Genomic DNA, 13,806 nt, shown 5'->3' with positions numbered 1-13,806 from the left:
GAATCCGTGGGTTTGTGTTTAGTTGCGACTCAACAAAGAGATAGATCGGCACGCACGGGGCGACAGGCTGGCAGATTGGCGTGACGGTAGTGACAAAGTGGCACCCCAAAAACAACCATCCGCAAAGTTAGTTAACTAGCCAGCAAGGATTCGCCCCATAAAGTCTGAATATCGGGACTTCAACCGCTGACTAACCACCTACGTTACGAACACTGGTGGACTTTCTTGATAGTGACTTTAATCTCGTTATCACAGCACGAAGCACACACATCGCGCTTCAATCAGTGACAAACGGCGTACACATATTGTGAAATAACGGTGTTAGATAGCTTCTAAAGTGTCCACCACCAAGTTAGAACGCGATCGTATCCGTGATGCTTTGCGCGACCGTTAACATACACACTCGATAGGCGCGTGAAGTATTTCGTGAGTGTTAAGCACACATTCTTTATCGCTCCACTTGGTGCGTGCGTGATCTCGGCTGCAGGTCATCACCGATCGCGCCCTAGTGATCACAGACACACAGAGCAGCCCTAGTGATGTTTGCTACACATCAACAATGGTTGAGGGACGACCAGAATGTTATTGTCGGGCCGATTAGCGACTTCGCGCTTCATTAGGCCAATTCGTTTATGTGAAGCTTTCTGCTGTTACATTTACTTTCAAGCAACTGTCAAGACGGAGCGAAAGCAATCGGATCTTGAGCGGAACTTGAGAAATAAGGATAATGTAAACAAAAGGGTGCCAAGAAAATGTGCTGTCTTTAAAGAACACACAAAGCGTACGCAAAGATGCGTAACTTAAGGTGATCGTCATTTTCAACGATCACTTTGGTAAAAAATGACCACCTGTTTAAGACATGGTTATTGAGGTTAAAAAAGTTTGTACATTCTCTGCCAAGTTGATGGTCACTTTGACCACGTTTATGGATCAGCGTGTGTCTGAACCTTCAATTTAAGTAGACCTAGTTTAATGGCGAATGCGGTCATGTGTGTGCATAACACCAGCAACATAAATACTCTCGTTCTTTCACTCTTGATTGGCCAAATTTAACCTCGGACCTTTAAAGAGAGAGAACAACATGAGAGCAAAAGCCACGGAAGATTGCGAGGCACTGCAGACGAGAGAGAGAGAGAGAAAGAAAGAGAGAAAGTAAAAGGGAAAGAAAATAAGGAAATAAAGTAGAAAAGGAAGCTGTATCTACCACACATACACACACGCACACGGCACTGGTGATCGCTCGCGCGGCCAGCCGCTCTCTTAGCAACTTGATTCGCGCAGGTCGCGCCTCACGAAAGCAGAAACGTTGGCCGCGGTGCCAGAACAGCTCGATCCGTTGTGTTGAAACGTCCCGCATTAGTGCGCGCGCACTCTCTGGCTTAAGGCCCGATTATCATTCTCTAATTGAGTACTCGAACGTTAGAGTGAACACAGTAAGGGAGAAAGCAAAATACAGCAAGAGAGAAGACAGAAAGTGACAGCTATAGCAAAATGAACTCAAAATGAATGATCGAGTGAACGTTCGAGTTTCATAATCGGGGGGTTAGTCCCTTGGGTTTGTGTACAGAGCGAAGTGCGAAGTGTTGTTTACTATTGAGCGTTCTCACTTGCGACGTGCGCTACATTTGCCAAAGTAATAATTCATCCCTTTCCTGTGTCCCGTGTTCCCACCGGTACTCTCCTCCGCTCAAGCCCAGTTGACCTAGCCGAACGTGGTGTAATAGTTGCTAAAAATTATCATCATCTGCGAGTACACAACGTGCGACACACTCCGAAGCGCGATTCATTTTTTGTACATATTTTTTTGTGTGACGTCGGGTCCCTAACGTGACATTACACTCCTAGAATACCTCATCAAACGAAACGAAATTTCGCGACATTGAGGCGAATAAGGTCACTGCGAGTACGGAACGGAAGCAGCGTCTCAGAACCAGCACCAGGACTCTAGCCGAACGCGTACGCAGTGTCGTCTCGGTCCTGAGAAAAAAAAATCCCAGACGACGCCAACAAGTGCAAACCAAAAGCGCCACACCATAAACGCGCTCTGTTCGCGGTTTTCGCTTCCCCCCGGGGGGAGAACTGCGCCACCTTCTCGAGGGGTTTCAGATAACATTGCTTCGAGGTTTCCTTACAGGTTTTGTTGTTGTCCCCGCAGGCGCCAACGGTTCGCGTGCTGTCTGTTAGTGTCGAGCTTGTGAGTTTCTTTTCGGTGGTTGAGATTTATAGTGGAAAAAGTGGTGTGTTTCGTTCGGAATCTGCGCACCATTTCGATTCGATCTCCTGGCCAACGTGCGTTCAGCGCGGCATCATCAACCGATATCACCCAGGTTGGCGAGTTGCGGTTTTGATTGTTTGTAATCTTTTTCCCTGACCAAGTTACGGATTGACAGCAGGCGACACGCAACAACACCTTTTGGCGCGTACAAAGTCGTCATCGGAGGGGCCATCAAAACCAATCGGGCGCTGCCCAAGTTGCTCCCGTTTCACAACACATTCCTGCCGCCTGCCAACGCGAAACACCATGGCCAACGTGCACGAGGACGAAATGAAGCACTGTTACGAGAACCTGATCGTCGTCGACGTCGGGGCCAATCTGACCAACAAGAAGTACACCCGAGATCTCGACTCGGTGATACAGCGGGCAAAAGATTCTGGTGAGTTTTGGGGTAAGCGGCGGGCAAGGGGCGGGAACACGGAGGACTCGGCAAAACTGTTGCCGAGTCTGTTGAACGAGGTGGCCCTAGGCCCGATAGAAACTAATCTTATCGGGAAGTTTACGCCTTTAAAGGGGTGTCGTCAGTGTGTAATGGACACACCACAAGAACCGTATCGCGGTGAACATGCACCGTTGGTCTGCCGACCGGTTCCGGATCTGGCGGCGACAGCCAGCAATTAACGTTCCCCGACCAAGTGAACTACACATCGGCAATAATGTGAAATGTGTTCCAACGGCGAAAGCCCAAGAAAGGCATCCTTTTGTAAGGCGAAGGCTCGCTGCCCATCACTCGTCGAAACACATAACGTAACGTGTGCCACGCAATGGCTCTTTACCTCATAACACGTCCAAGAAGCTGCCCTTCGAGGGCGCTGCAGCCAACGTTCTCACTTTGCATTCTCCTTACGATTTTCACATTTCAGATGCAAAAAAATCGGAACAGGTATGACAATGTTAAAGTTGCTGCCGAAAAGGGCACGTTCATTTTAGCGAAGGCCACTCTCACGATTCGGTGCCCAATTATCACGAGTTCTGATGGAATCGAAAAATTCCATCAACCAAAACACAATCTAATCTTTTTCGCCATTCATGCCGGCCCAAGGCGAACGGGGGAAACCGTGCTGTGTGCTCTTGATCGTTGGCCAACAACGGCGCGCATCCACCACCACCCTCTCGTAAGAAAGAGAAACCCCTCGTAGGAGGCTTACTTTGCTCATGTAACCCAGAGAGCTTCTCGAGAGGAAGTTCGCGGGGAAACTATCGAAATTTTCTGTTGCTGGACACACTGTGAAAGTATTTTCATTTTGTTTTTTTCTTTCTGGAAACGATTTGGCCGATTGCGGGTGTGCCTGTTTCGTGCGCCATGAGAGTTTTGCCGGGGAAAGGGTGCGGCCGTTTATTGCCATTGGTCATTAATTCAGTCGCTTCCGTGTATGGTACCTGCTTTTTGATCTCGCACAGTCGAAGCGAGCCATGAAGCAGGCGCCGCACGACACGAAGCAATAAATGGCACTTTTTTGCTCACAAACACCGGAGGCCGGAAGAAGAGCACATCAAATCCGAGCTGTTGGCTGGCCCGTGGCCAGAGTATTTTATCAGTATATTCACGGAGTCCACCAAAGGAGTTGATGTTGAGTTGAATTGTTTCAAGTATCCCTTTTTGAATAGAAGAAAAACTATGCATCGCATCTGATCGAGGACGGATTATTCCGAAACCGAACCGAACCAACCGAAAAATTTCTAACCATTCTCTGTTGAAGGGCATTTTTTCTTGCTGTTCAGATATTGCAATTAAAAAATTGTAACGTTTGAAAACGTAAAAGCAATGTCTACTAGATGTGTTAAAATTAGATCAGTCGGAGAAGCAAACAGTCATGAGTTGAACACCTGGATCCAGTGGCGTAGACGAGAGGATTACAGGAATTACAAGAATTTCATCAGTAGACTTCCTTTTTCGGGAAAAGACATCAGAAAGAGCGAAAGCTCTACATTTGCTCTTCATTAGGAAGAGCGATTATTCCATAGGCTTATTGAACGAAACCTCAAACCTGTAAGATCTTACACTTTTTAAAAAATAAGCCTAAAATAACGATGTGTAATGATTATTTTCCAACAATCATAGTATCTCGTCTATCTTATGTACACTCAACTCCGGCTGTTTGTGGCCGTTCGACTGTACTAGTGCGAAGATTGTCGGAGAAAGATTACTGCATTACATATTTTCATTGGAGCAGAAAAACCAACTGAAAATGGCTTAATCCAGATGCCTGGTATCGCGAGAGGAACTTTCAGCGTCACAAAACAATGCAGCAATGATGCGTTAGGAATGGCGAAGTATTACACACTCGGTGCCCATTATGTTGTCGCTTCGGTGAGCATTTGCCGTAAATGGAGATTTAATGGCATTACATGCTCTCCTAATGTTTACACATTAATTTACAGAGCATTGTGACCTTATTGAGCAAATGCGCAACGTTGTGTGAAGCTGTTATTTAGATTAACTTTGCAAAGAAATGCACTAATCCTTTATGACAATAATTATAGAATGTCTTGCTTTTGACTGATTCATCTTAGACCCCAATCTACGGTTGGACCACTTACACCATCGTAACGGTCCTTCTGAGCATCAAGTGCGCAGCACTGGACAGCAATGTCGGCAGAACAGACACTTACCACTCCACTCACCAGATCGATGATGTGCGGCTACTGTTTATGTTGTGCTTCGTTTTATGCTCCGCTAGGCACAAAACAATTCCGGTTTGCCAGAGTGTTGTGCTTAAGAGTGCTTAACGCAACACAACAAAACTAACACGAACTGGCTGTGGCCAATCAATCGGCTGGTACGGAGAACGAACTGTGGATGTTGCGGAGAAGCGAAGGTGGCAATGTAACATTCTCCATTTAGCGTGGCATACATTGCTGATGGTCCGTAAACATTCCTTGCATTGTTAATTATTATGTCTGGCCCTGCTGGGTGCTAAAATGTTTTGCATATTTCGCACATTTCAAACCTTTTTAGAAAAGCATTGCCCTGATCTCTCCCGCTCAAACGTCGATTTTTCGATAAACCGATGGGTCAATTTAGTTTTATTGGGCTACTGAACGGTTTGCTATTTGCAGCGATCCGAATTCAAATCAATTCCAAAACCTCTGATGACCGTCCGTCTCCGTCGTGAGGCAATTATTTAAATCTGTGGGCAGCAGCTTGAAAGTTCACCGTTTGCCATTTTCTCTCCATATGATCGGAGTCGGGTCGGAGCCCAATACGAAACGAAAACGATTGTGTCCGATCCTCTGCGATAACTGCTTAAGGAGCATTATAAGGCCCCCGTGAGTCGCGAGCGCACATCATAAAGAAAAGCTGATTTTCTTTCGGCCATTTTTACGGCTTACGTTTATTTCGAGCCACACGAACCAGAGGCGCGCATAGTAATGCAAGAAGGTGGTCTCGTTCCACCGATCGGTGTACTCGAAAGTGGTCAGTTTTCTTGTGTTTCCTGGCCGGAACGTGACCATTTCCGCGAGTCAAAGCTCACTCACTTTCGGCTTTCCTTTCGCCGCGGTCTGCATTAATGCGATGCTCAAAAGTGGCACGTAATTGACCGCCGCCGAAGCTGTAAGGCTGAATGCGAGTGAGCATAAAATTATTCCGCGCCACGGCCAGCCTGTGGCCGATTTTTCACTTTTCAGTCTCGCAAACAGTATTTGATTTTCGCTTTCATCGGACCAGGCGGAAGTATGGAAAAGCCCGCGATCTTCATTTCACACCGAACACACCACGATCTCACGGCGGTGGCGTGCCCCTCAGTATCTCCGGGTAGCTAGGCTCTGACGATCACGATCACAGTGGCCACAGATTAATCACTTCCATCCTGCAGCTGCCGGTACGGTGTGTACGTACGTACCACCCGGGCTCTGCTTCAGGCGTTTTCTGTTCCGAAAATCGTAAAAAACGGAAACTTTTGATTGGTGGCACGTTACGCATGTTTCTTTTGACGATGGTTTCGATTCCGAGTGTGCCCCCTTTTGGTCATTACAAGCCAACCGCAACCCAGCACGCCGGGTTAAGCGGCGAGTGTTTGAAAATCATAAATACAGCAAATTAGCTGGTAAAATGCCACGCTGTGGCCATTGCTCTGTCCATCCTTGATGATGGCGGAAGAATGCAATCATTGTTCGATTGAGTGATCGAATTGCAAATGGAATGCACACGTGGTTAAAGATTTGGTTTTTTTTTCTAAAAAATGACTAATGCAAAACGGAAAACTTTCTCCAATCGAACTCGGATGTAACGGCTATTAGAATGGCGCAGTAAATTAAACGAGGAAGCTATCATCGCACCTCTGCCATGTAAATTAAACTCTTTCATTTATTTAGGTTACGTATTTTCCTAAGCATTTAGGTTTTCGAAAACACGCCAATCAAATTAAAAAATATATATACTGCTAAAGAGAATTATTTTTTAAAAAGCTATACGAAAAGAGTACTCCAACTCTATTGTCAGTTGCTGCTGTTATGTGATAACAAAATTGGCAAAAAATTTGTGCATAGGGGAGGAATTTAGAAGAACGAAAAATAGATTACTAAATGGTGTGTGCTAAATAAAGATCTAGTTTCCCAACAGCTGTAGGTTTACTGTGCGAGCGCGTTTAAACCATGCTCTCGAAGAAGGTAAAAAGATGCGCAAAAAAGATCTGGGTAAGAGAAGAGACTTAAGGTTAGGCGAACCGGCGGCAGAATGCGTCAGAATCGCGATGTCCGCAGGGAGCCGCTGGTTGTCCCTGATGAGAGGCCCTGATCGAAGACCGGAACGTCGTATTCTGTGCTACGCCATGACGCCCCGCAGATGATGCGCGAGCCTGGTTGGTACTGATCGCATATGATCGCATTTCTAAAATTAAATCCCGTTTCGGTCGCAAACCGCGTGAACGCATCGAAAATACAACATACTACTCTGAGAAACGGCCACTCCGCCGCATGCGCACTTGGTTTGTTTGGGACAACTTGCGGCCGGTTCCACCGGTGATGTTAATCGGTTCACGATCATCGCCACCGGGCGCGTTCTTCAAAATAAGACGACCCTCGCGGTGAGCTCATCCTTATGCTCGTGTGAAGCCATAAGTTGTTTAGGGGCGCTAGAATGCGTCGTTTTTCACGCTAAATTCGCGGCCGTTGCTTGATGCGCAGAGATGGCGCACTCTTACGGTGATGCAACCAGACCCCATCGACGACAGCTCTATCGATCTAATCCATTCGACGGAGCCGAAGAATGTCGAAGAATAGTTCGAGAAGGGTTCGACAATTAGAATTTAAGCCATTCCCCGGAGAATGGTCGGAATGGGCACTGGTGTCGACGATGTGTCCCATGGGTGTCGTCAGCGAGAATTTCACTACAAACATCCCACGAGGAAGCGGCGCTCGTGAAAAGATACGCAACGGGACCACGCACTTGGGCCTTAAAAGTCGAAGTTCACCCATAAATTCTTGTAAATTGGTGCGTGCCTTTGTGAGCGAAGCATAAACCTAAGAGAGAGCACCATTTCGTCGCCAAAGGCCAAATCCGTCGCCGTAGACCGCGTATAGTGGTCAGTGACATTGAAAGCGAAACGGGGGAACAAATTAAATTCAATCAAGAACGTGACACTCGACCAAAGGAATGCACTTGCTGGGATGCAGCTGCTGTTTGAACGAACCCATTGTCGCCGATCGGTGAGATTACTGCAAGACGTGCCGCGAGAAGGAACACTACCGATCGTCGGATGTATTTGGATGGAAATAGGCATAACCATTATTTCGTTTCTCTTTTCAACTAACAGAACTTTTGTGTGACTTCAATTATGTAGTTCAAAGTCTGCTTGATTGTGTTTTACGTTTCGGTTACGTGCTTCAGTCAGTATGGAGTGAAAGTAACAGCATTGGGAGAATTTACTTTCCACTCTTGGCGTTTATGTTCCTTGAAATGAAGGTTGGCGTACTATAGACACAAGTTGAAAATAATTTTAGTGTTCTACCGTTTATTACGCCCAACAGTACTGTGTACTGTTCGGTGCAGTACTTGAGTTTGTAATGTACACTGTACTTGCTTAAACAATGTTGTCCGATTCTTTGTTCTGACTATGACATCGTCATTCGATCGCAGGTCTGCACCGATAACTAAGTATAGCAAATTAGGTAATATAAATTATATAATTATTATTTATTGTCAGTAAACTGACACAAAATGTTGCCGGTTCAGATGTCGGTTTCGTAGTCCAACTTTCAAAAATTGAATATCAACAAAAACACCCTCAATTGGTGCTCAATTGGCCGTATGTAACGGCGGGACAACGGCGGCTCGAAACCCTTTCGTTGTTACCCTTGAAGGCTAGAGATTTTGTTATGTAACTTTCGGACGGAGCACACGTGAAATTCGGTGGGATGATTGCTCTAACGCCCACAGCGCTCCGCGGCTCGAGTGGGTCTTCGGTGAGTGTGTCCCCCTCGCCACATACCCACCGTTTGGAAGAAGCATTATGCAACCGTATTGGGAACAGAACGGTACCGCAAACCGATGCACTGTAACGCTCCGCTACTTCTAGGTGCGCGCACAGGACGAAGCTGTTCTTCGGCGTGTGCTCCCTTTACCAAACAAAACTGGTTCTCGCTGGCAATCCGAGAGGCCGTGTCCATGAGCGGGACGATGCGCCTGCATGATACTGGGGCGCGACGATGCTGCCAATTCCGCTGCCGCTTCCAAATAAGGCGTTTTTGGCGCTGCTGCGTGGCCCACAGGTGACAGGTTTTTCTGTCGCGCGGTTTCCCCGCCACGATCGAATCGATCCTTCACCCGTTCCACGCGGCTCTTCTGCGGTTGACGGCGCGTGCGACCGAATTGATAAATAATGATGTTTGCATGCCGTGAATTGCTTACTACTTTGCTGTTCTTTATTGCGCACTTCCCGCCGGGGTCGGTGTGTGGTGGCGGTTGTAAACTTTACAAGTCGCTAAATCCGTTCAATAACCGCACGGCGTCGGATCGTTGACTGATTGACCTCCGTGGTAGTATTTGCGCGCCTCAACCGGTGGCCCGAACCGGTGGTGTACTTCATTTCTCAGAATCAGTGAACAATTTTCCGGTCCAAGCTTTGTGTGGGCGTTTGAAAACAATCACAAAACCGCGCACAGTCTTCGTGCAAAAACAATAATGTGAAACCCGCGACCCACGAAAGGAGTCAACGCTGCGCTGGCTAATGATGCGTAGCATAACGCAAAACTAATTTAGCGAACGGCCGGCCGGTCGGTCGATTGGGTGAAGGCCTGGCCTCCGCAGCGAAGGTGTTCGAAAGTTAGAAATCGTCAGGATCTCGGGGCGGCAGCAGAAAGGCTTGAAATGAACCGCACTGAACCGGAGCGATTTTGTTTCTTAAACGGCCCCAGCAAACTGGAAGCTCCGCATGCTCTGCCTCTGGCGGGTAGCGGCTCTAGGCGGCCGGGTGAGTCGTGACATACGTTCCGGGAAGCGACTACGGGCGGCTGTATGGTGGTGGGTGGAAGCTATGCTCCAAATTCAATGCCATCCGAAACACGCCACACCACACGCCGGCTGGGTGTCCGTCTCTCTGTCGTGTCGAGTGGAGTTTGTGACATCGATGTGTGTGGCTTATGGCGCTTTTATGCGGTTTCCAGAGGAACACCACCGCGGTGGTCGAGGACACCGTCGGTTGCTCGTTTTTCCACATTTTCACTGTCACCCACTGGTGACGGTGGTTTGAATCGATTGTGGACGACTCACTACGAGGGCAAGGCAAGATTTTCCGAAGAAGACACGAAACCGTTTGAAAATTATTCTCAGCTATAAGTGGCTTGTGGAATATTTAGCCTGTGGAGAACGGTGGACAAAAGTTCGAGTCCGAAACTCCCGGTTGCCGGTCGTTCAGAGCCAGACAGTAAAATTATAACAGCTGTTAAACATGGCACTAACCAGGCGCTAGCACGCGACAAATTCAGTCCGCGCGCCAATTTATGGTCTTGCTCGCTCGGTGCCCCGAGTCGGAACCCGGACGCGCTCTCTACGGTGGGTCCCGCCAAAACACGGTTTACAACGAACATAAATGTCCGCCTGGTGACTCGGAGTTGGAGGCTCCACTACCATCGACAGCGAGGGCATTGGTCGGCGGCAGTCTCCAGACATCGTTCAGGTCACTTAGGTGGTGCCTGTTGCAGGCCACTGCAAACTGCAAACCGCACACAACAAAGAGGCCATTGATTTTTCGTTTCACGTCGTGTCTGCTCCCCTTCAGCACTGTTCAGTTATTTGCATTGCCCCAGTACTTCCCCGCGACACCTTCCCAGTCAAGTCGATAGCAAGAACCGAGGATAGAAGCAGTCTCAAGGCTCTGTGTGCCTCAAAAAGTAAGGCTAGGCGCTCAAGAGGTGAACGTTTTCCATCACATTGCCCGTAAAAGTGGGTTAAAAGGGGGTTCCAAATCGAACAGGAAGATAGGAGGGTGTGTCTGTTCGGTTCCTTCATCAAACAGAATGATAATGCCCGCTGCTCGTGAGAGCATTTTTTAGTCATTGATTTTAACCAATCAGTCACGTTTTTCATCGTTTCCACCTCAGCCTCCGAGTTGACCAGATGTTTGAAGTAAAATTGTCCAATGGCGCGAGCTTGAGATCGATAACCTCGTGCCTTTGTTTCAAACCATTCACAGACGTGACGAGACGTCTAGAGCTAAATAGCGTGGTGGGTAAGGCAAGGAGTCCCAGCATAATATGCTTTATGTTCGATTCGCCTGGATGGCCCGCCGGTTGAGATGATGTTGTTCCGGCTGGTCGATGAAAATCATGCAACATCTTCGAGGCTCATGTTTAGCACACTGCCGTACATTCAGTGAACGCGCACTGCTGGCGGCGTTGAATTTTATGCATGAACTAGTTTATTCGACCAATTTTTCACTCCACATTTCGTTTTGTCGATATTCATCCTTGCTTGGTGCTGTAACACTAACAAGCATTGCTACGTTGTTATACTTTTACTGAACGAAAATAAGCACCGAAAGGTGGCAAACGTTTGGCTAAACCTCGTCCGCGTGTGAAGTTAAAAAGGGGGTTACATTATTCGCGATTCTGATGTATCGAATGTCTGTGGGACAGCACATGTCATTCACCGTTCGGGTGGGCGAAAAGAAAAATTCCACTAATCCGTTAGGAACGTGTGCCTCGTTTCTAAGTGTCTGTGAGAATAAATGTCTTACTTTTTGCATAACCGTGACCTCGTGGTATTAGCGGTCGGGTTTTAAAGGTCACAGGCCCCACCGCATTATCGCCGGAACGACGATTTTTTACTCTTTAGTATTCCCCCCGGTAATGGTTGTATTTCGAGAAAAAGAATGGGCCGCACAGCCACCTGTCGGTGCGTCGTTATTGGCCATTTGGGAGAATTAAAAATAGCTCCTTCGCATATCGTGTTTACAGAAAAAGGAAACCGGCCTGTTACGTTGCCTTGGGTATTAATGTATGCGACATTGAATCTGACCAATTGCAGGCGTACAGAAAATTATGGTCCCTGGCACGTCGGTGAAGTCGAGCAAGGAAGCACTCCGATTGACGCGCATCTATCCCGGCATCATCTACTCGACGGCCGGCATCCACCCGCACGACTCCAAATCGATCATCGAAGAACCGAGCAGCTGGCACGACTTCCAGCTGATTGCCGGCGCACCCGAGTGCGTCGCCATTGGGCCCTGTGGGCTCGACTATCAGCGCGACTTTTCCGAACCCTGCACCCAGAAAGAGATTTTCGAACGGCAACTAAAGCTGGCCGCCGAGCTCGGGAAACCGATACTGATCCACGAACGATCGGCACAGGAGGATGTTTTGGAAATACTCACGAGGTAGGTGGTTCCGGACTCCCCGAAACATGAACAAATGGACATGCACCAAGAATTGAACAACGAGGCTGCACCTGCATGTTGTTCCGTCAGGATGTTTCTCTGATATCATGTTTCTGTTATCGGCCCTTTGCAGATTCCAACCAACACAGCCGATTATCGTGCGAGGTTTCATGGGCACCACGGACGAGGCCCTAAAGTACCTGGAGCGTGAATTCTACATCTCACTGACCGGATACCTATGCAAGGTAAGGCTATACTCCACTTCGAAACATGGCTCCTTGGGGGTGCGTGCGTCCACCGGGCGATTGTTCTAACCTGTCTTTTCCCTCTTATTTTTCTCGCAACAGGATAAGTCCGACACGGGCGTGCGGAAGCTACTGGAAGACGGACGACTTCCGATGGAGCGTCTGCTGGTGGAAACGGACTCACCGTTCATGTATCCGAACACACGCGCCTCGAAATTACCGCAGCACGTCAAGGGGGGACTGACGGAGCGCTCGTTGCTCTACCTCCATCGTTACTGCACCTTTCAGCGCAATGAGCCGTGCAGTTTGCCAGCGATCGTTGAGATGATAGCGGCATTTATGAACAAAAAACCGGAGGACGTAGCGCTCGCCACCGCTTTCAATGCGCTCAAACTGTTCGGCTTGTCGCAATGAGGCGTTTCCCGCAGCCACGGCTATCGATCTATGGCGCAAGCACTAGCGCGCAAAGAGACAACAATGAAAACAATCGAACGACGTCGAACTAAGCTGCCACTAAGCTTGTCGACGATTTTATATTTATCGCGAAACCGTTCTTTTTTTTGCTATCGAACATTTCATTTTCCCTCACGTTTTCAGATTCGGCGAAAGCAATCGAATCTACGAACTCTCCGTATAAAGTTAAGCAAGTTGTTAATGGTTTAACCGTTATTGTCGCCTTCTTCCTCCACATAGGTCTATCAATTCAACTATCGTGGAGGTGAATAGAACAACGGGCCGAGTGGGTATTTGTTTGTTTTCGTTTTTGATAATAGGCAATCTATGGGTGATAATACTAAAGTAAAGCAAACATTTCATTCGATCGATTCCTTCGAATGCACACTTCTTTTTTATGTTAAGCTGCGTTTGTCCATTCGCTTTCCGCATTAGTAGCGTTACTCATCGCTATACTTTATTCGTTACTTTCTCGAGCGCTGCCCGGGCTCGTGTAAAGCTAGGTAGTATGTTAACAACGTTAAGAATGTGTTAGCCGAAATTGTATAGTTGTTAGGCTAACTATGTTATTAACATGAAACCAAGTGAAAGACTGATCGCGGGAGAATCACGGTAGCGTGTATGGAGAAGGTAGTATATGATAAACACGATCACGAGCGTGGACGATCATGGAAGCGAACTGCAGAACAAGAAGCTCATTCTTAGACGAGAAGTATTGCCGTATGATCCTGCCGTAAGGCGTAGGCTTCTGGGTCGCTTCGTACGGACCACAGACACGATTTCAACTGATAGGAGCGAGGGAACCTGGCCGATCAGAGCTAGAAGTGCCATACTTTATATGTCTCAAATAAGCTACGCTAATGTAACGTTTGATTGTATAAAGTGTAACACTGTTCGTGTAAATTATTACAAAACTTATGTAGTGAGTCAATAAATGAATCATTTATTTTTGTAAACATTGGTCACATGGTCACTAATATCACAACATTTCACGGGCCAAGCGTGTACGAAAGTAACT

The 13,806-nt window shown here is 47.6% G+C and overlaps 1 protein-coding gene across 11 annotated transcripts; it reads left to right on the top strand.

The window, feature by feature from the left end:
• The first annotated feature begins 27 nt into the window (after positions 1-27).
• On the top strand, positions 28-13,734 carry LOC128275726 (3'-5' ssDNA/RNA exonuclease TatD). 11 transcript variants are annotated; one of them, XM_053014331.1, is made up of 6 exons: positions 28-126; positions 2,135-2,327; positions 2,394-2,654; positions 11,742-12,090; positions 12,224-12,335; positions 12,438-13,734. In XM_053014331.1, exons 3-6 carry the CDS (start codon positions 2,522-2,524, stop codon positions 12,747-12,749), a joined length of 906 nt encoding a protein of 301 aa, XP_052870291.1. In that variant the 5' UTR covers positions 28-126; positions 2,135-2,327; positions 2,394-2,521; the 3' UTR covers positions 12,750-13,734. The 11 variants fall into 11 exon arrangements, with proteins under 11 accessions (XP_052870291.1, XP_052870290.1, XP_052870287.1 ...); XM_053014330.1 differs by having other exon boundaries at positions 2,391-2,654; XM_053014333.1 differs by lacking the exon at positions 28-126 and adding an exon at positions 1,347-1,433 and having other exon boundaries at positions 2,156-2,327.
• Positions 13,735-13,806: the final 72 nt, after the last annotated feature.

This window comes from Anopheles cruzii, chromosome 3 (genome assembly GCF_943734635.1).
Source record: "Anopheles cruzii chromosome 3, idAnoCruzAS_RS32_06, whole genome shotgun sequence".
Taxonomy (NCBI): domain Eukaryota; kingdom Metazoa; phylum Arthropoda; class Insecta; order Diptera; family Culicidae; genus Anopheles; species Anopheles cruzii.
The sequence above is the reverse complement of the archived record's forward strand: the minus strand, read 5'-3'. Positions and strand labels throughout refer to the sequence as shown.